Source organism: Petromyzon marinus, chromosome 15, assembly GCF_048934315.1.
Source record: "Petromyzon marinus isolate PM22_M1 ecotype Great Lakes invasive population chromosome 15, UKy_Petmar_22M1.pri1.0, whole genome shotgun sequence".
In the NCBI taxonomy this organism is placed as follows: domain Eukaryota; kingdom Metazoa; phylum Chordata; class Hyperoartia; order Petromyzontiformes; family Petromyzontidae; genus Petromyzon; species Petromyzon marinus.
Window position 1 is genome coordinate 1,458,032 of NC_133681.1, and position 21,969 is coordinate 1,480,000.

General features: G+C 54.6%; 1 protein-coding gene across 1 annotated transcript in view; it reads left to right on the top strand.

The window, feature by feature from the left end:
* The window catches only part of LOC116942556 (DNA (cytosine-5)-methyltransferase 3A-like), a 43,867-nt gene that overhangs the window by 12,286 nt on the left and 9,612 nt on the right, over positions 1-21,969 (top strand). The window contains exons 3-17 of the mRNA XM_032954605.2: positions 1,493-1,790; positions 2,573-2,655; positions 5,657-5,788; positions 10,250-10,408; positions 10,694-10,918; positions 12,028-12,135; positions 13,807-13,854; positions 13,978-14,074; positions 17,910-18,026; positions 18,561-18,605; positions 18,859-18,938; positions 19,310-19,422; positions 20,735-20,918; positions 21,227-21,311; positions 21,804-21,949. Coding sequence (XP_032810496.2) covers positions 1,493-1,790; positions 2,573-2,655; positions 5,657-5,788; positions 10,250-10,408; positions 10,694-10,918; positions 12,028-12,135; positions 13,807-13,854; positions 13,978-14,074; positions 17,910-18,026; positions 18,561-18,605; positions 18,859-18,938; positions 19,310-19,422; positions 20,735-20,918; positions 21,227-21,311; positions 21,804-21,949 — 1,920 coding nt within the window. The remainder of the gene's footprint in view (positions 1-1,492; positions 1,791-2,572; positions 2,656-5,656; positions 5,789-10,249; positions 10,409-10,693; positions 10,919-12,027; positions 12,136-13,806; positions 13,855-13,977; positions 14,075-17,909; positions 18,027-18,560; positions 18,606-18,858; positions 18,939-19,309; positions 19,423-20,734; positions 20,919-21,226; positions 21,312-21,803; positions 21,950-21,969) is intronic.

A 21,969-nucleotide genomic window follows, 5' to 3' on the forward strand; every position in this document is an offset into this window, starting at 1 on the left:
CAGAGCATCTGATATTTTATAATAATCATCAGAGCATGTTGATATTATAATAATCATCAGAGCATGTTGATATATTATAATAATCATCAGAGCATGTTTAGATATTTTAATAATCATCAGAGCATGTTGATATATTACAATCATCATCATCAGAGCATGTTGATATATTATAATAATCATCAGAGCATCTGATATTTTATAATAATCATCAGAGCATGTTGATATTATAATAATCATCAGAGCATGTTGATATATTATAATAATCAGAGCATGTTGATATATTATAATAATCATCAGAGCATGTTGATATATTATAATAATCATCAGAGCATGTTGATATATTATAATCATCATCATCAGAGCATGTTGATATATTATAATAATCATCAGAGCATGTTGATATATTATAATAATCATCAGAGCATGTTGATATATTATAATAATAATCATCAGAGCATGTTGATATATTATAATAATCATCAGAGCATGTTGATATATCATAATAATAATCATCAGAGCATGTTGATATATTATAATAATCATCAGAGCATGTTGATATATTATAATAATCATCAGAGCATGTTGATATATTATAATAATCATCAGAGCATGTTGATATATTATAATAATCATCAGAGCATGTTGATATATTATAATAATCATCAGAGCATGTTGATATAATAATCATCAGAGCATGTTGATATATTATAAAAATCATCAGAGCATGTTGATATATTATAATCATCATCAGAGCATGTTGATATATAATAATCATCAGAGCATGTTGTTATATTATAATAATCATCATCAGAGCATGTTGATATATTATAATTATCAGAGCATGTTGATATATTATAATTATCAGAGCATGTTGATATATTATAATAATAATCATCAGAGCATGTTGATATATTAAAATAATCATCATCAGAGCATGTTGATATATTATAATAATCATCAGAACACGTGCTTAGCAATACTAATTATCATCACCACAGCCCCTTGTCAATCCACTGCTGGATGAACGCCTCTCGAGGCACGACATTCATGGAGGATCCTCGGTCATACTTCACCACGCTTGTCAGTACGGGTTCAGTGACGGCAGAGGCTTGGGGAAGCCTTCACCCTGCAGTGGATAGATCACGGCTCCTGATGGTGCTGATACTGCCGATGATACTGCCGATGCTGATAATGCTGCTGATGATGGTGACGATGCTGCTGCTGATGCTGCTGCTTATGCTGCTTATTCTGCTGCTGATGATGATGCTGCTGATGGCGACGACGTTCATCCCACCGATGATGATGATGCCGCTGGTGCTGCTGATGATGCTGCTGCTACTGCTGATGATAATGCTGACGATGCTGATGATGATGCTGCTGCTGATGATGCTGCTGCTCATGCTGCTCATGGTGCTACTGATGCGACTGCTGATGAAGATGACAAGGATGAAACCCTCCTTGCCCACAACAACTCCCCCCCCCCCCCAATCAGAACGAGAACTGCTCGGGCGCTGTGGGCACCCCCCCCCTCGCGCCACCGCTCAGCAACGGCGAGCCGGCAGACGTCGGCGTCACCGCCAGCGACAACAACAACAACAACAACGCCAACAACATGACCCCGGGCAAACAACCGCACGGCGTCACCGGGCCCCCCGGCGCCACCCCCGAGAACAACGTGGGTGGAGCGGCGGGCGGGCGCGGGGTGCATCGTCGCCCGGGGCCGGGGGTGGACGCTCGCAGGGCGGGCGACAGCCTGGACGACGCTAGCCAGGGCTCGCCCGACAGCACAGGTGGGTGACGATGTCGTCGTCGTCATCGCTGACGTCATCGCTGACGTCATCGTCGTCGTCGTCATTGCCTTCGTCATCATCATCAGCATTGCCATCGTCATTGTCATCATGAATATCGTCGTCGTCATCATCATCGTCATTGCCATCATCATTATCATCATGAATATTGTCGTCGTCATCGTCATTGCCATCATCATTATCATCATGAATATCGTCGTCGTCATCATCATCGTCATTGCCATCATTATCATCATCATGAATATCGTCGTCATCATCATCGTCATTGCCATCATCATTATCATTATGAATATCGTCATCATCGTCATTGCCATCATCATTATCATTATGAATATCGTCATCATCGTCATTGTCATCATCATTATCATCATGAATATCGTCGTCGTCATCATCGTCATTGCCATCATCATTATTATCATGAATATCGCCGTCGTCATCATCATCGTCATTGCCATCATCATTATCATGAATATTGTCGTCATCATCCTCATCACCGTCGTTGCCTTCACTGTCGTCGTGCCTTGGATTTTGTGCTAAACTGGTCCTGGGCCTGTTGTAGGTCGACTCAGCCTTAAACGAGTACTAGACACGGTGCATCAGACATCAGCGTTGGGGAGACAATGGCGGCCCGGGCGGGCGTACCTCTGGTTCCACCACCGAGTCGTGCGCCGTGCCGGCCTACGTAGGCGCTCGCGAGCGACACTTGCCCCAACAGCCTGTCGTAGGCTACACGTGGGACCTTTGTCTTTGTGTGCGCGGAGCAGAAAGTCTGTTCCGCACCCCGGGGAGCCCCGCGAACAGCTGGACCGCGGAGAACTCCCCCTCGGCGCTCGCCGAGTCTGACCAGGTGAGACCCGGGTGAACGGCCTGCAGTCCCCACTCGCTCTCTCTTCGCCTTGTCCAAACGACGCTCCATTGGCACGATGGCTGCAGCCGACGCCGCCGCCTCGCAGATGGCCGTGAGGTGGCGGTGGCCCGCGAGCCCGTTGGCATTTGCTCGGTTGAACAAACGTGAATTCCGGAGACATTTTTAAAATAAAGTAATTGTCTGTGTGTTGTTCATCCTTGTGACGTGTGGAGTGGAGAGCAGAGTTAGCAAGTCAGAGATCATCACCTTGAGCATCAGAGAAAAAAAAAACCAAGTGGGCTTGTGGTTTCCTCCCAGGAGAAGGCATTTACAGCAAGTGGCACTCAATACCATCGGGTACGGCACTTGGGTGGATTGAGTCATACCTACATGGTCGATCAGAGTTCGTCAAGCTGGATGATGAACAGTCCTTCGCCTAATCGGCTTACCGCGGTGGTCCTCCGTCCTCGTGGCCTGCCCATTTTCAACGTGTGTCTCTCTCCGATCGCTTGACAACGAGTCCCATCAATATGCTGATTATGCACCGCAGTGATAGTCAACGTTCGATACGGAGAGCCTCGGCAATAACCTCGAAGGTTGCCACGCGAGCGGTGCTCCGTGCGGTGTGCACGGAGCGACATGCTGCTCAGTGCAGGAATATCGGAGGTGCTGCCGGTTGGCACGCCGGCTCAAACTAAAACATTTGTGAGAGGATCAGGTGTGATAGGAATCGGTGTTCTACTCTAGATCTAAAGAGCCTCGGCACCACACTCGACCAGAACATGTCGTTGGATCACCGCTTGCAAGATGTCGTCAGGTCCTGCAATGATTTTTCTTTTCTTCGGGTGCTCCAGTTTCCTCCCGCGTGTATAAAAATGATAATACACACAACTTATCTGAAATTAACACCCAATGTGGCAGCGACAGGACCCTCCAGGGAGTCGTGCGGTGTTCAGCGTTGACCTCCTGCTGGCTAAAGACATTGTTATTGTTTAACAGTCCGAGCCTCTTGTAATGCGCGCCAAACCGGTCTGACAAAGGGAGCTCCCGAAACGAGTCAAGCCAGTTTTACCACACAGGCATGTGGCCCTGACACCCAGACCCTGACTGGGTGTCAGGGCTGCGTGGCCTCGGAGAACGTTGATCATGTGGAGGGGCTGGCTGGGCACGATCGCAATAGCGGTCTCTCAAGACGTCGTGCGATGCCACTTTTAAGGCCACACTCAGAATCAGAATCTTTACTCGTGGCGCCGCGGTGGCTAGGAGATATTATCTGCCTCTCTTGGTACGGCGGAGGTCGTGGGTTCTATCCAGACCCTGACGCCTGCTGTGTATTTGGAATTTGCGTGTTTCGCTCACCGTGACTGCGTTGATTTTAATCTGGGTCCTCTGGTTTTTTTCCCCTCCACATTTAAAATCACGGTGGGTTTACAATATTTGGTTGGTCTAAATTTCCACACTGTAAGCCACTTCATTGAGCTGTTATTTGTGGCCAGGTCGCCTGTGAAAAAGAGCTACAGAGCTCAGTGGGCCTTGCCTGGTCGATAAAATAGAAAATAGTACAGTTTTGTTCAGACGAGAGGAACCCGATGACCTATGAAGCTCTTTGTCACAGATGTCTGGAGGGGGGGGGGGTGGTCGGTGAGTTATATTCTTCTCAGTGTTGACTCCCGGTGGGTCGGGGCACACGCGTGGAGCAGAGCGGGACGAGATTTGACTTGCCGATACTAAAACTAAACTATTTTTTGTATTTTCCCAATTAAGGCCCCACTGAGCTATGTAGCTCTTTTGTAGAAGCGACCTGGCCTCAAATGATAGCCCAATGAAGTTGCTTATGATGTGGAAATTCAAAGCAGCCAAATGCTCTAAACGCACGGTGATTCTAAATGTGGGAGAAAACACCGGAGGACCTGAAGAAAAATCCACGCTACCACAGGGAGAGAGAGACACGCAAACTCCAAATATACAGCAGGCGTCAGGGTCGGGATGGAACCCACGACCTCCTGTATACCAGGCGAGGTAGTTAACATCTCAACACGTGGAGAGAGATACGCAAACTCCAAATTTACAGCAGGCATCAGGGTCGGGATGGAACCCACGACCTCCTGTATACCAGGCGAGGTAGTTAACATCTCACCACGTGGAGAGAGACACGCAAACTCCAAATATACAGCAGGCGTCAGGGTCGGGATGGAACCCACGACCTCCTGTATACCAGGCGAGGTAGTTAACATCTCACCACGTGGAGAGAGATACGCAAACTCCAAATATACAGCAGGTGTCAGGGTCGGGATGGAACCCACGACCTCCTGTATACCAGGCGAGGTAGTTAACATCTCGCCATCGAGCTTCAATGCTCTTCATCTACTTGTTGGTGTAGAGAGAAGCAGCTGTGACGTTTCCGTCAAGGTGGTTGAGTCTGTGGGTGGTCTTTATGTGAGTCTATAGATCTGTGTGTGTGTCTATGTATCTCTGTGTAAGTCTATGGGTCTCTGTGTGTGTCTATGTATCTCTGTGTGAGTCTATGGGTCTCTGTGTGAGTCTTTGGGTCTCTGTGTGAGTCTACGGGTCTATGTGTGAGTCTACGGGTCTCAGTGTGAATCTATGGGTCTATGTGTGAGTCTACGGGTCTCTGTGTGAGTCTACGGGTCTCTGTGTGAGTCTATGGGTCTCAGTGTGAGTCTATGTATCTCTGTGTGAGTCTATGGGTCTATGTGTGAGTCTATGGGTCTCTGTGTGAGTCTACGGGTCTCAGTGTGAGTCTATGGGTCTCTGTGTGAGTCTATGGGTCTCTGTGTGAGTCTATGGGTCTCAGTGTGAGTCAATGTGTCTCTGTGTGAGTCTATGGGTCTCTGTGTGTGTCTATGGGTCTCAGTGTGAGTCTATGGGTCTCTACGTGCCGGCCTTGACGAGTGGTCGCTAACCGCGCAACTTGGCCCCTGCATACTGTGCAAGGCTTCACCGCTACGGGGGGGGGGCACCTTTGTCTTTGTTTGCGAAGGTGCGGGGGTCACGGGGTCACGCGGGGTGGGAGAACAGCCTGAGACCGCGGCCCGCTCCACGCAGCTCCTTCCAGGCCGGGGGTGCCGTGGGGTTCAGCCCCCCCCAGCCCACCCCCAAGACACTCCGCAAGGTGCGTGCACACACACACACGGTAACACGGGAAGTACACACACGCACAGTAATGCTGGGAGTCTACACACACGCACACACACAACAGTACAGGGAGTACACACGCGCACACGGACGCACACAGAACAACACAGAGGGTACACACACACGCGCACACACCCACGTACTCACAACCACAGCCCCCCGCTAAGTGTCGTTGATGTCACAACAGCTCTTGTGCCAGGCTAGGTGCACTTTGAGGTCGTCGTGTGAAGTGTCGAAGGCTCGCCGCTGGCAGGAGGTCACACGACAAAAGCAGGCGGTGCCATGCGTTAGCTGATTGAGATGACTGGAAGATGCACCCAACCGTGCTCCCCACTACACGTGTGTGTTTACACGTGTTTGCACACGTGTACACGCACGTGTACACATGTGTACACGCGTGCAGGTTCTTACACATTGCGCGTGTGCACCCTCGAGTGTGTGTACACGCCGGTTCTGGTGTAAGCCTTTGTGCCCGAGTGCGTTCACCCTGTTAAGTCTGCGCACGTACACTTGTGTCCACGAGCATGTGTGTGGTTAGGGTCAAGGCTAGTGTCTGAGTGGCTAGTGTGGTTAGGGGTAGGGCTAGTGTCTGGGTGGCTAGTGTGGTTAGGGGTAGGGCTAGTGTCTGGGTGGCTAGTGTGGTTAGGGGTAGGGCTAGTGTCTGGGTGGCTAGTGTGGTTAGGGGTAGGGCTAGTGTCTGGGTGGCTAGTGTGGTTAGCGTCAGGGCTAGTGTCTGATTGGCTAGTGTGGTTAGGGTCAGGGCTAGTGTATGATTGGCTAGTGTGGTTAGGGTCAGGGTTATGATGACAGACAGACATGTCTAAATACATCAAAAGAATACTGCTGCTGCTGCTGCTGCTGATGATTCCCCCGAGGGCGTGCGTATCAGAGCGAGGCTGAGCCGCCACTGCGCTCGCCACCTGCGCAGGGCGTCGCGCTTGCGACGTGTTTTCCGCTCTCTCGCGCCCGAAGTAGCTCCCGGCACGTGGAGCGAAACGTCGGTCGTCGTGCCAAGCGACGACAACAACGCCACGACCTCGTGGCGGCACGACCTGCGAGCCGCACGGTCCCCCCGGCGTGCCGTCGTTCCAACCGAATTGCCGGCGTTACCGGATGTTCGGCGATTTTATCGGCGGTCGAAAAAAGGCAAGGGCAGGGGAAGTGATTGGATGGGGCGCTGTGCTCTCGCTGCCCCGTTCGGGGTGGGGGGTTCGAGTCGAGGTGGGGGAGGGGAGATGGGGGAGGGAGCGGGTGGTCGGGACAGATAGGAGGTCTCATGGACAGGCTATGAGGCCTGGTCGTGGCTTCTGGCTTCAGTTTCCTGGAAATGAGGCTGACCACTCCCTACGGTCAACCGTGGGTGTGAGGAAGTCTACGGGGAGCGGCGGTGCAGCGGTTAGCGCCGCTGCGCTACGAACCCGGCGACCCGAGTCCGATTCCCGCACACGGCCACCTACAGCGGTGCCGGTTATCTGAAGCGGTCCCCGGCCTAGGTTCACTCGGCCTGAAGCAAGTGACCCTCGGCGCGGTGTGCGAACGTCGCCACCGGAGAGGCGAAGGGGCCCCGGCGTGGTGCCGTGCCGGCCTCCGTGGGTGCTATTCGCCAGCAGCACTTCCCAAAGCGCCTGTCGAAAGCTGCACTGGAGGTGACGCAACTCGGACCGTACCCGGCCGTGATCGTCTCCCCAGTGCTGACGTTTAAAACTGGCCCGGGCATTCAGGCTCGGTAGACCTTGGGAAGGCCCTCACACACACTCGCACACAAGCCTCACGAGAGATTTGTTTTCAGAAGCCTACGTTTTTTGACAATGCACAAACACCCAGCGATCTGTGTGTTCGTGCTGACATTTGGGTTTTGTGGCAGTGGGGGATTGTGGGTGTGTGTGGGGTGTGTGGGGGTGTGTGGGCTAGCGCTGGTCGTGAGATATCTCTGTCTGAACATCTGTCGTCAAACATCTGCTGAGCGGGCACATTTTTAATTTCATTCTGCCCCGTTGTGTCAGTGTGTGTCGTCAGTGTGTGTCAGTGTGTGTCAGTGTGTGTGTTGTCAATGTGTGTCAGTGTGTCAGTGTGTGTTGTCAATGTGTGTCAGTGTGTGTTGTCAGTGTGTGTCAGTGCGTGTCAGTGTGTGTCAGTGTATGTGTCAGTGTGTGTCAGTGTGTGTATCAGTGTGTGTGTCAGTGTGTGTCAGTGTGTGTGTCAGTGTGTGTGTCAGTGTATGTGTCAGTGTGTGTCAGTGTGTGTCAGTGCGTGCGTGTGGCTGTGGGGAGTGGTAGTGTGGCGGTTAGCACCCTGCGCTACGAACCGGGCAAGCTGAGTTCGATTCCTGCTCACGCCCAACACGAGTGACGATTATTTGAACCGGTTCTGGGACTTCCCTGGGTCGACTAAGCCATAAATGAAAAGCAGATGTGCGTGCAAATCGCCACGAGGAAGACAAAAGCGGCCGGGCGTGGTGCTGGCCGACCTTCATAGGTGCTGCTCGCTAAAACCACTTACTCCAACAGTCTGTTCAGGCTACACGGGGGCTCTCTGTGCACACACACACACACATGCATTACTACTTGTGTGTAGTGCTTATGTTTACACGTGTGTGCATTCCTGTGTGCGTGTGTGTGCACGTAAACACTTATGCGCATTCCTGTGTGTGCGTGTGTGTGCACGTAAATGCGTGTGTGCGTGTGTGTGTCTCTCCCAACACGTTCTGTGTTGACACAAAAGTGTCCCGGCTTTTTCCCGTAAATGATTTCAGTTCGTGGTGGTGGTGGCGGTGGTGGCCGGCGGTGGCCGGCGGTGGTGGCGGTGGTGGCCTTTACCCTCCGGCTGATTTCTAGGAATCTCTCAAATCCTTAAACCTCAAAACCCACCCACCCCCCTCGCCCTCCGTTAACTTCTGGACCGCCCCCCCCCACCACTCCCCACTCTCCCTGCATTTCCTGCTCCGGCTCCCTTTAAATCTTTGGCGTGCCACTCAAACGGCCACCCCCGGGAGCACGACGATGAAGCGGCTTATATCGCTCCGCACGATGCGCGTTGATGTCAGCACCGCGGCGGCGGCCGCCTTAAATAGGGGAAGTATATCCCGGGCGGCGACGTCGTTCCGGCACAAAGGCCCTTCCTCGCAGCAGGCGGTGAGGAGGTGTGGTGCGGCGCCACTGCCAGCCCGTTATCAGCGCGTCATCCCGATGGGTTCAATCAGTTTCGCTTGTAAACAAAGAGGCTTTGTTTACAAAAGGTTTTTGTTTACACGCGGCAGTGGGGCGTGGGGGCGGGGGAAAGCTGGCACGCCCGGAAAATCCGTTCACGTTTCCCTCTCAAACGCAAGGCAAAGGTGCAACTTGGAGCTATGTACACTGCAGCTGCGTGTCCGTGCGTCTCTCTCTGTGTGCGTGTGTCCTGTGTGTGTGTGTGTGTCCTGTGTGTGTGTGTGCGTGTGTGTGCGTGTGTCCTGTGTGTGCGTGTGTCCTGTGTGTGTGTGTGGGTGTGTGTTCTGTGTGTGCTTGTGTCCTGTGTGTGTGTGGGTGTGTGTTCTGTGTGTGCGTGTGTCCTGTGTGTGTGTGGGTGTGTGTCCTGTGTGTGTGTGTGGGTGTGTGTTCTGTGTGTGCGTGTGTCCTGTGTGTGTGTGTGTGTTCTGTGTGTGCTTGTGTCCTGTGTGTGTGTGGGTGTGTGTTCTGTGTGTGCGTGTGTCCTGTGTGTGCGTGTGTGTCCTGTGTGTGCGTGTGTGTGCGTGTGTGTGTCCTGTGTGTGTGTGTCATGTGTGTGCGTGTGTGTGCGTGTGTGTGTCCTGTGTGTGTGTGTCCTGTGTGTGCGTGTGTGTGCGTGAGTGGGGGAGCGGTGGCCCAGCCGTTGGCGCGCTGCGCTACGAACCCGGCGACCCGACTTCGATTGGCGCTCGCGACAAATAATTATCGGTGACGAATATCTGAACTGGGCCTGGACCACCCCTAGGTCGACTCAGCTTGAAAATAGTACCTGGTGCTATATATACATCGCCATTGGGGAGACAAAGGCGGCCAGGGGTGGTGCTGGCCACCCACCCCCTCGTGTGACGTGTCAGCCTCCATAGATGCTCGCTATTAGCACTTGTCCCAACATTCTACATGGAGGATCTTTGTCTTTGCCTGTTTTTGTCCTGTGTGCGTTTGTGGGTGGAGTGGTGGCGCAGTGGTTAGCACGTTGCCCTACGACGCCCGGCGACATGAGTTCGATTACTGACTCCGGCCCACATCAGTGGCGCTAGTGATATCGGAATCGGTTCTGGGTCTCCCCTGGGTCAACTCAGCCTTAAATTGGTACCTGGTGTGGAGTGTAAACATCAGCACTGGGGTGATGGCCGGTCTATCGGATCTCGGCTCGTGATTAATTGCTCGTTATGCAGGTGATTGTTTATAATTTATTAATTTATTAATTGGTTGATTGTCGCCGGGTTTCCCCGCAGTCTTTCCGCGGAGTGCCCAAGTCTCCGGTTGCCATGGACTTGGGGGGCTCCCCCCCCGAGCCCCGGGGTCGCCACGCCCCCCCCGGCCTCTCGCCCCTACCCACAATGCCGAGCAACCACGTTGCCACCCCCACACCGCCGCATGCTCGGGAAGAGCCGGTGAGAATTTATTGGAATTCGTCATCATCATCATCGTGGGCATCATTAGCATCATTGTTGTTATGATAATCATTGCGATTATCATCATTATCATAAACATCATTGTAGTCACTGTGACTGTTATTATCACTGCTATCATCATTGCTATTACGCATCCTCATCACTGCTAGAAATCATCATTACCATTATCACCCACCACTGCCAATCACCTCCATGTCACTGTGTGTACTCATGTCAACCACCACCTCCTCCTCCCTCTCCCCCCTCCTTCCTCGTGGGCCGCAGGACGAGGGCTCCTCCTCTTCGCTCTCCTCCTCGTCGCTCTCCTCATCGTCGCTGCTGCCGCTGGCACCGCCGCCGCCGCTGGGCGTGGGGGACCTGGTGTGGGGGAAGATCAAGGGCTACAGCTGGTGGCCGGGCTGCACCGTGTCCTGGCTGGAGACGGGGCGCGACCCCGCTCCGATCGGCTCCAGCTGGATCCGCTGGTTCGGAGACTGCAAGTTCTCCATGGTGAGCGAACAACTCGCGACAACTCGCGCCGGTCGCGGCGACGGTTGTCGAGACCATCGCATTCGTCACGGCGACGGTGGTGACAGCGATGATGAATGGTGATGATGCACGCTGTATGAATTCATGATGATGGTGGTGATAGTGATTATGCATTCTATATGAATTCATGGTGATGATGATAACGATAACTGATATTGATGACGATCATGGTGATGATGATGAAATTAACCTTTCGTCATGTGTGTACGCGTGCCTGTATACGTGGGTGTATCTACGCATGCGTGTATACGTGCGTGTGTGTACACATGCCTGTATATACGTGTGTATGTGCGTGCCTGTATATACGTGTGTGTATGTGCGTGCCTGTATATATGTGTGTGTATGTGCGTGCCTGTATATACGTGTGTGTGTGCGTGCCTGTATATACGTGTGTGTATGTGCGTGCCTGTATATATGTGTGTGTATGTGCGTGCCTGTATACGTGTGTGTATGTGCGTGCCTGTATATACGTGTGTGTATGTGCGTGCCTGTATACGAGTGTGTATGTGCGTGCCTGTATATACGTGTGTGTATGTGCGTGCCTGTATATACGTGTGTGTATGTGCGTGCTTGTATATACGTGTTAATGTGCGTGCCTGTATATACGTGTGTGTATGTGCGTGCCTGTGTATACGTGTGTGTATGTGCGTGCCTGTGTATACGTGTGTGTATGTGCGTGCCAGCCTTCATAAGTGCTCCCGAACAGTACTTGCCCCAACAGTCCGTTTAGACTATACGGGGGACCTTTGTCTTTGTGTGCTTGTGTGGGGAGCGGTGGCGTAGTGGCTCGTGCACTGCCCCATGAACCCGTCGACTCGCATTCAAATCCCGCTCACTACCACTAACAGTGGCAAACCGGACCTGGGCATCCCCTAGGTCGACTCGGCCTGAAATGAGTACCCGGTGCATAACCATCAGCGCCGGGGAGACAAAGGCGGCTGTGCGTGGCGCTGGCTGCGCCACTTCCTCGTGCGCCGTGCCGTCCGTTAAGAGGTGCTCCTCGCGGACAGCACTTGCCCCAGCCGCCTGCTGAAGGCTACGCGGGGAATCTTTGTGCGTTGTGTGCGAAGGTGCAAGGGGACAAGCTGCGACCTCTGAGCGAGTTCAACGACCACTTCCACTTGGCCACCTACAACAAGCGGTCCGCCTACAAGCGGGCCGTCTACGAGGCTCTCAAGGTACCGCCCACCTCCTCAACCTCGTCGTCATCGTCACCATGATGATGATGATAATAATTGCGGTCGGTTGACTCGTAGCGCCTGGGTCTGTCCCACGTGGCCATCGTAAACAACATCATCACGATCGTCGAGCAATCCGTCATCGTCGTCGTCGATGTCATCGTCGTCACAGCCGTCACCGTCACAATCGGGCTGCTCGTTGCCCAGTGGGTTGTGACCTGTGGCAAAAAATACCCACCAAACCGAACCCCTGGTTCTGCAGGAACCCCCCGAAAACACCCACGGGCTTCCCCGGGTCGGTCGTGCCCGTGGGGTGGTGCCCGTGGGGTGGTGCCCGTGGGGTGGTGCCCGTGGGGTGGTGCCCGTGGGGTGGTGCCCGTGGGGTGGTGCCCAAGGGGTGGTGCCCGTGGGGTCGTGCCCGTGGGGTGGTGCCCGTGGGGTGGTGCCCGTGGGGTGGTGCCCGTGGCCCAGGCACCCCGGCGCCGTCACACAGCAGCACACGCGTGACGCCACGCACACACGCGTGACGCCACACGTGTGTGCGTGACGCGACACGTGTGCTCCGTATGTGTGTTGTCAGTCGTACGGCCAGGCGGCGGCACACCGGCTGCGTTGAACGCAGCGTGCCAGGAGGGATGCCGAGAGGCAAACCCGATTGGGAAATAAATAAATAGACGCTCGCCGAGGAGTCTTAACGGCTCCACGCGAGTTCGAACAGCGTCCTCGACTCCCATTGGCGGGCAGCCGTCACGGCGGGGGTGGGGGGAGCAGACGTAGGGCACGCCCAATCGGATTTGAAGGTGGAGAACTTTCAAATCCGATTGGTCGTCGGGGAAAACTAAATGCAAATGACGGTTTCGGTTGGGAGACCGTTACGGGGGAAATGTTTGGGATTAGTGGGGAGCAATGGAAAGATCGGGAAAGGATGGGAAAGAGAATACAAGGAGGGGTAGCAGCACCTGAACGTGGTGATTCCCAATGAAGGGATCCCGAGCCTGACGCCTGCTGTATGTTCAGAGTCTCCATGACTTTCTTCCATTGTTTGTGTGGATTTTTCTCCGTGTCCTCCAGTTTTTAGAATCAACAACACGCGTTTAGAGTATTTGGGCTGCTATACATTTCCATGTGATAATCCACTTCGTTAAACTATTATTAGTGACCAGGTCGCGTCTGAAAAAGAGCTTAGCTAGTAAAATAAAAAAAATTGTTTAGTGTAGTGAGTGAAGAAGTTCGAGACTCACACGGCGGATCTGGCGGTGCTGTTGCTGCTGCTGCTGCATTGTCAGCGGTGCACAAGCACAGTCAACAACAACACAAGCACAGGCAACAACAACACCAGCACAGTCAACACCAGCACAGGCAACAACAACACACACTCTGTGTGCGTGTGTGTGTACGTGTGGGGAGCGGGGGTGTAGCGACTAGCGCAGGCCCCCCCCCCCGCCACGTGGACGGCCCTGGTGAAGGCTATATGGGTTACCTTTGCCTTTATTAAAGTGGCCTTAAGAGGAGAAAACACAACAGACGACGTTTCGGGCAATGGCCCTTGTGCTGCACAGCGCACCGCCTGCACCGCCTGCGACGTTAGTCTCGTCTCACGGGACGTGGCGGTGGCCCGCTCCCGCCTGGATGCGCGGCCCCTGCCACGGTAACGTGGAATTGTGCGCGCAGATGGCGAGCCAGCGCGCGGGGAAGATCCTGGAGCCGGCGGCGGAGGGGGCCGCGGGGGGGTCGTTGGGGGTCACCGGCGGGGGGGAGGGGCTGGGGGGGTCGGCGGCAGCGGTGTCGTCCGGGGGGGTCGCCGGGGGGGAGGGGGCGCTGGGGGGAGGGGGCGAGGGGGAGCTGTCCCCGGGCCTGGAGCGAGCGCTGAAGCCTCTGCTCGGCTGGGCCACCGGGGGGTTCCAGCCCACGGGCCCACGCGGCCTGCAGCCCACAGAGGGTACACTCACACATACATACACACATACACACACACATACACATACACACACATGTACACACACACTCATGTACACACACACACTCACGTACACACATGTACACACACACACACGGTCACTCACGTACACACACACATACACATACATACACACACACACACATACACACATACACACACACACACATACACACATACACACACACATACACACACACACATACACACACACACACACTCACGTACACACATACACACTCACGTACACACACACACACGGTCACACACACACACACACACGTACACACACTCATGTACACACACACACTCATGTACACACACACGTACACACACACATGTACACACACACTCATGTACACACACACACACACGTACACACGGTCACTCACGTACACACACACACACGTACACACACACACTCATGTACACACGGTCACTCACGTACACACTCACTCACGGTCACTCACGTACACACACACACACACTCATGTACACACACACACACACACGTACACACACACACACTCATGTACACACACACGGTCACTCACGTACACACACACACTAATGTACACACACACACACGGTCACACACACACGGTCACTCACGTACACACGGTCACTCACGTACACACACACACTCACGTACACACACACACACTCACGTACACACACACGGTCACTCACGTACACACACACACTCATGTACACACACACACACGGTCACACACACACGGTCACTCACGTACACACACACACTCACGTACACACACTCACACTCACGTACACACACATACACACACACACATACACACACACTCACATACACACACTCACGTACACACACACTCATGTACACACACACACACACACGTACACACACACACACACACTCATGTACACACACACACACACACTCACGTACACACACACACGTACACACACACACATACACACACACATACACGGTCACTCACGTACACACACACACTCATGTACACACACACACACACGGTCACTCACACACACACGGTCACTCACGTACACACACACACTCACGTACACACACACACACACACGTACACACACACACACTCATGTACACACACACACGGTCACTCACGTACACACACGTACACACACACACACACGGTCACTCACACACACACACACGGTCACTCACGTACACACACTCACACACGTACACACACACTCACTCACGTACACACACGTACACACACACACTCATGTACACACACACACACGTACACACACACACACACGTACACACACTCATGTACACACGGTCACTCACGTACACACACACGGTCACTCACGTACACACACGTACACACACACTCATGTACACACACACACACGGTCACTCACACACACACACACGTACACACACACACACACGGTCACTCACGTACACACACACTCACGTACACACACACACTCACGTACACACACACACACACGGTCACTCACGTACACACACACACACACACGGTCACTCACGTACACACACACACACACACGGTCACTCACGTACACACACACACACACACGGTCACTCACGTACACACACACACACACACGGTCACTCACGTACACACACACACACACTCATGTACACACACACACACGGTCACTCACGTACACACACACACACTCATGTACACACACACACGGTCACTCACGTACACACACACACACACGGTCACTCACGTACACACACACACACACGTACACACGCTCATGTACACACGGTCACTCACGTACACACACACACACGTACACACACACACACACACGGTCACTCACGTACACACACACACACACACGTACACACACACACACATACACACATGTACACACACACACACACGGTCACTCACGTACACACACACACACTCATGTACACACACACACACACGGTCACTCACGTACACACACACACGTACACACACTCATGTACACACGGTCACTCACGTACACACACACACACGTACACACACACACACGGTCACTCACGTACACACACACGTACACACACACATACACACACACACATACACACACACACACGGTCACTCACGTACACACACACACACACGTACACACACACACGTACACACACACACACGGTCACTCACGTACACACACACACACACACGGTCACTCACGTACACACACACACACACGTACACACACTCATGTACACACACACACACACGGTCACTCACGTACACACACACACACGTACACACACACGGTCACTCACGTACACACACACACACGTACACACACACACACGTACACACACACACGGTCACTCACGTACACACACACACACGTACACACACTCATGTACACACACACACACACACGGTCACTCACGTACACACACACACACACACGGTCACTCACGTACACACACACACACACGGTCACTCACGTACACACACACACGGTCACTCACGTACACACACACACACACGGTCACTCACGTACACACACACACACACGGTCACTCACGTACACACACACACACGTACACACACACACGGTCACTCACGTACACACACACACACACGGTCACTCATGTACACACACACACGGTCACTCACGTACACACACACACACGTACACACACACACGGTCACTCACGTACACACACACACGTACACTCACGTACACACACACACGGTCACTCACGTACACACACACACACGTACACACACTCACGTACACACACACGTAAACACACTCATGTACACACACACACTCACACGGTCACTCACGTACACACACACACACGTACACACACTCACGTACACACACGCACACTCACGTACACACACTCATGTACACACACACACATACACACACTCATGTACACACACACGTACACACACACACTCAGGTACACACACACACACGTACACACACTCATGTACACACACACTCAGGTACACACACACACGTACACACACTCATGTACACACACACACACACGGTCACTCACGTACACACACACACACACACGTACACACACTCATGTACACACACACTCAGGTACACACACACACGTACACACACTCATGTACACACACACACGTACACACTCACGTACACACACACACACGTGCACACACTCATGTACACACACACACTCATGTACACACACACACGTACACACACTCATGTACACACACACACTCACGTACACACACACACACGTACACACACTCATGTACACACACACACGTACACACTCACGTACACACACACACGTACACTCATACGTACACACACACACTTACGTACACACACGTACAGACACACACGTACAGACACACATTTGTGTACACACACACTCACGTACACACACACATGTACACACACAGATGTATGCACACACACACATGTACACACACAACACAGACAAAGATCCCCCCATGTAGGCTCAACGGATTGTGGGGGCAAGTGCTGTTAGCGAGTGCCGCCGATGAAAGGCCGGCACGGCATGAGTACCTGGTGCAGTGTGTAAACATCGCTACTGGGGAGACGGAGACAGTCGGGGGTGACACAGACCACCCACCCCATCATGTGCCGTGCCGGCCTTCATAGGTGCTCGCTAATAGCACTTGTCCCAAAAGCCTGTTCCAGCTATACGGGAGATCTTTATCCGTGTACACACACGCACACACGCATGCACGCTTGCCCCCGCGTAACAGCACTTGCCCCCAACGCTCAGCGAAGGCTACACGGTGGGACCCTTTGCCTTTGTGTCGCGAACGCGTGCCAGAGGATCGCAAGGCCCCCAAGAGGATGGCGTCGAGTCAACCGGAGGTCGTCCCCTTGGGCCCGCCGCCCAAGAAGCACAAAGCGGCTCCCCTGCCAGCGCTGCCCTGCGGCTCCAAGGGTGAGTGACCCGGTCCAGAGGTCAAGGTGCAGCCCTGAAATTGGTTCGCAGTCGGGGGTCACAGCAATGAACGTTGCCGTGTTATTATTATTATTGTTTTTACTTCGCGGCATTCGTGCGAACGGAATCACGGACGGGAATCCGCAGACATAAACCCAGGCGCTGCCCACAATTTCCCAAGCTCTGTGGTCCGATATACTGGGATGATTGGCTGCTCGCTCACTCGTGCCACCGCTGTGGTGGCGTGACTTCGGTGGTTCAAACTTGTTTGTGCGGCCAGCGGTGGTGAAATTGGTGCTCATTTTAAATGAGTGGGCGATCAGATGACTCGCTCTCTCGCGAGCCACCTCAATGAATGGGTTATGACCAGTGTTCTGTTTGTACTGTCTCATTTGTACCGCGTGTCTGGTTTGTGCTGCCGGTGCTGTCGAGATTGAATGGTGCACAGTTTGTGTGATGACGTGTGATGACGTGTGATGACGTGTGTGAATCGGGACGTTGATGGAAGCGATGAACGACGTTGTCCACTTTCAGATGTTCTCGTCGAGCAGATCCGCATGAAAGTCCGGAACATTGAAGGTGAGCCACTTTCGTAAACGTGAACATTTACCACGTCCGTGACCACGCGTGTCCGTGACCACGCGTGTGCTAGACCACGCGTGTGCTAGACCACACATATTTGCCACCGGGCGTGTCCGTGACCACGCGTGTGTCAGTTAATTCTGCCCCGGTGAATACCGCCGTGGGTATTGCTGTAACTCCTCCTCCTCCTCCGTCGAAGGAGCGCAGACCACAGTGGGTTCACTGTGACGGTGTGTGCGTGTGTCTCCAGACATGTGCATGGGCTGTGGCAGTCTGTACGTGGTGGCTCAGCATCCGCTGTTCGAGGGAGGGCTGTGCCAGACCTGCAAGGTACGGATTCCCCCACCGCCCCGGCCCCAATCGTCGCAGTCATCGCTAGGTCACGGACAAAGTCAGAGGGTTTCGTCGCGACCCGTGCCATTTGAAGTGTTCGTCGAGCCGTCCAGCCGGCTGGCACCGTGGGGAGAACGTTTGACCTCCGAGTTCCTAATCCCCCCTCCGCCCCGCCCCCGCCACTCCCCCCCGCCCCCCCCCAGCAGTGGGGTAAAGTGTGAGTAACACCACCTCTTCCAATACGCAGGCCAACCTCGAGCCCCCCCATCCGCAGCGGTGGCGTGAGCGGAGCTATTCCAGGGACTGCGCCTTTACCCTCTGGCCTGAACCCCCTCCCCCCCACCGTGTATCTGTGACCCCGTCTGCAGGACACGTACCTGGAGTGCTCGTACCTGTATGACGACGATGGCTACCAGTCCTACTGCAGCGCCTGCTGCGCTGGCAAGGAGGTGCTCATGTGCAGCAAGGTCAACTGCTGCCGGTGAGTAAACCACCTCGTCGTCGTGGTGGTGTCAATCAACATCGTCGCTGTTGCGTTCATCGTCATCGTCATCATCATCGTCGTCGCCGTCATGTTCATCGTCATAATCGTCATAATCGTCATCATCATCGTCATCATCGCTATCATTGTTGCTGTTGCGTTCCTCATTATCGCCGTCACCGTCGCGTTCATTGTCATCGTCATCTTTACAGTCGCGTTCATCGTCATCGTCATCGTCATCATCGTCATCACCGTGGAATCTCCGCAGCAGCAAGCGCCGCCGCCAGGCTTCGCCGCCGCGCCCTCACCGTGACCTATCCACTGCTGGATGAAATATTTTCCCCCGAGCCGGCGCCGTCCGGAGCTCGAGCGCGCTCCCGCTCGCTCTTCCAAACGGGGAGCGCTCGTGGGCGGCCGCTCGCAGGCCAGGCCGGCCAGCTGGGCCCGTGGCGGCCTGGGTGTAGCTCCAAGATAAGGGCCCTGTTTGTGTTGCATGCTAACGGCTTCCTCCCACCCCATTGTCACACCGCACGTCCGGTTTCCAGCACGACCCCCGACCCCTCGCCGCCCCCCCCCCCCAACCGCACGCACCCCACCGCCGACCCCCCCCCCCCCCAAACTCCTATATTATTATGGTCAACGTCACGGGAAGCCTTCTTGTGAAACGATTGTAGCCGCGGAGTGGGCGCACGGTGGGTGAGCGCCCGGAGCGGGGACGGTCGACCGTGTCGGAGTGTGCCGGGCGCGGCTGCGTTGTCCGCGTCGCTGGGGATCGCGCGCAGTAGCAGCAATCATCGCCCCCCTCCGCCAAACCGATGGCCGCTCGCAGGCAAGCCGCTGAGCCGCCTTGCGCTGCACAGGGACGGCTGCCAGGGGTGGGCGCGAGATGTTAACTACCTCGCCCGGTGCACAGGAGGTCGTTGGTGTCGATGCCGACTGATATTCGGAGTTTGCGTGTCTCTTTCTCCCTGTGGTAGCGTGGATTTTTCTTTGGGTCCTTCGTTTTCGCCCTCCACGTTCACAATCAGCGTCACGTGTTCAGAGTATTTGGCCGCCATAAATTGCCACGTGATGATAGGCCACAGCCATGGCCGCTTCTGCAAAAGAGCCGTGCAGCTCGGTGGGCCTTTGCCTGGTAACACAACAGCGAGTTTGCACTTTTATAGTTTCAATCTTTGAGACGGGACGTGAGCCGCAAACCTTCGCGCGCCGCTCGCCGCTCGCCGCTCGCCGCTCGCCGGTGCCGCCGGCGCGGAGCGGCCGGCGGGCGACCGCGAGAGCCAAAGTGGACGCGGTGTGCCGGGGCGCGCAGCTGCTTCTGCATGGAGTGCGTGGAGCTGCTGGTGGGGGCCGGGGCGGCGCAGGCTGCGGTGGCCGAGGACCCCTGGACCTGCTACATGTGCCTGCCGCACGGCACCAACGGCCTGCTGCGACGCCGCGACGACTGGGCCACGCGCCTGCAGCTCTTCTTCACCAGCGACCGCGACCAGGAGTTCGTGAGTGGCTCGCCCTCCCCCGTCCGTTCGGCACCGCCGTCCCACCACGAGCAGCGTGCACGTTGCTCGTGGCGGGACGCGCCTCGGCGGCCTTCGTAGGCGCCGCCGCCGCTGCTGCTCGCTAACGGCGCTCGCCCCAACGGTCTGTTCGAGTCCATTGTGTAGTTGTTTTTTGGGTAAATATTTACGTGAGCTAACCCAAAAAAAACCTCTTGCGGATGATATTGGTCGCGAAAGCCCCACTACCACTGCGTGTTAAACTGGTCTGTTGAAGGCTACCTGGGGGACCTTTGTCTTTGTGTGCGCAGGAGCCCCCGCGTCTCTACCCCCCGATCCCGGCGTCTCAGCGCAAGCCGATCCGTGTCCTCTCCTTGTTCGACGGCATCGCTACAGGCAATCCCCCCCGCACACACGCGCAGATACGCGCGCACACACAGGCACAGACACGCACGCACACACGCACGTGCGCACAAAGATCCCCCCTATACCCTTAACAGACTGTTGGGGCAAGTGCTGTTAGCGAGCAGCACCAATGAAGGTTGGGTGGACAGTACCACGTCCTGGCCACCTTTGCCTCCTGGCGCACTGGCTCGGGGTCACTGTGAAGCATTGGGATGCTTCCCGAGCCAGCGCTCGTCAGCTCGATACTACCGCCACGGTTGCCGCTCCCGCGAGCGCGACTCGTCCACGCACGTTGGGGCCTGTGCCAGACGCTCACTCTACCGTCTCATCCGCACACGCTGAGCGTATTTTGATTTCGCACGGGGACCCGGGCCGCTCTCGCGAATGAGGCCCATTCTGTTCTCTTCAGTTCTCACGGCTAAACAAAATAAACTTGCGCACGCACGCACGCGCACACCCGCACGCTCACGCACGCGCACGCAGGGCTTCTGGTGCTCAAGGAGCTGGGCCTCAAGGTGGAGCGCTACGTGGCCTCCGAGGTGTGCGAGGACTCCGTGACGGTGGGGCAGGTGCGGCAGGAGGGCAAGATCACCTACGTGGGCGACGTGCGCAACATCACCCCGCGCAATGTGAGTGCCCGCCCGGACGC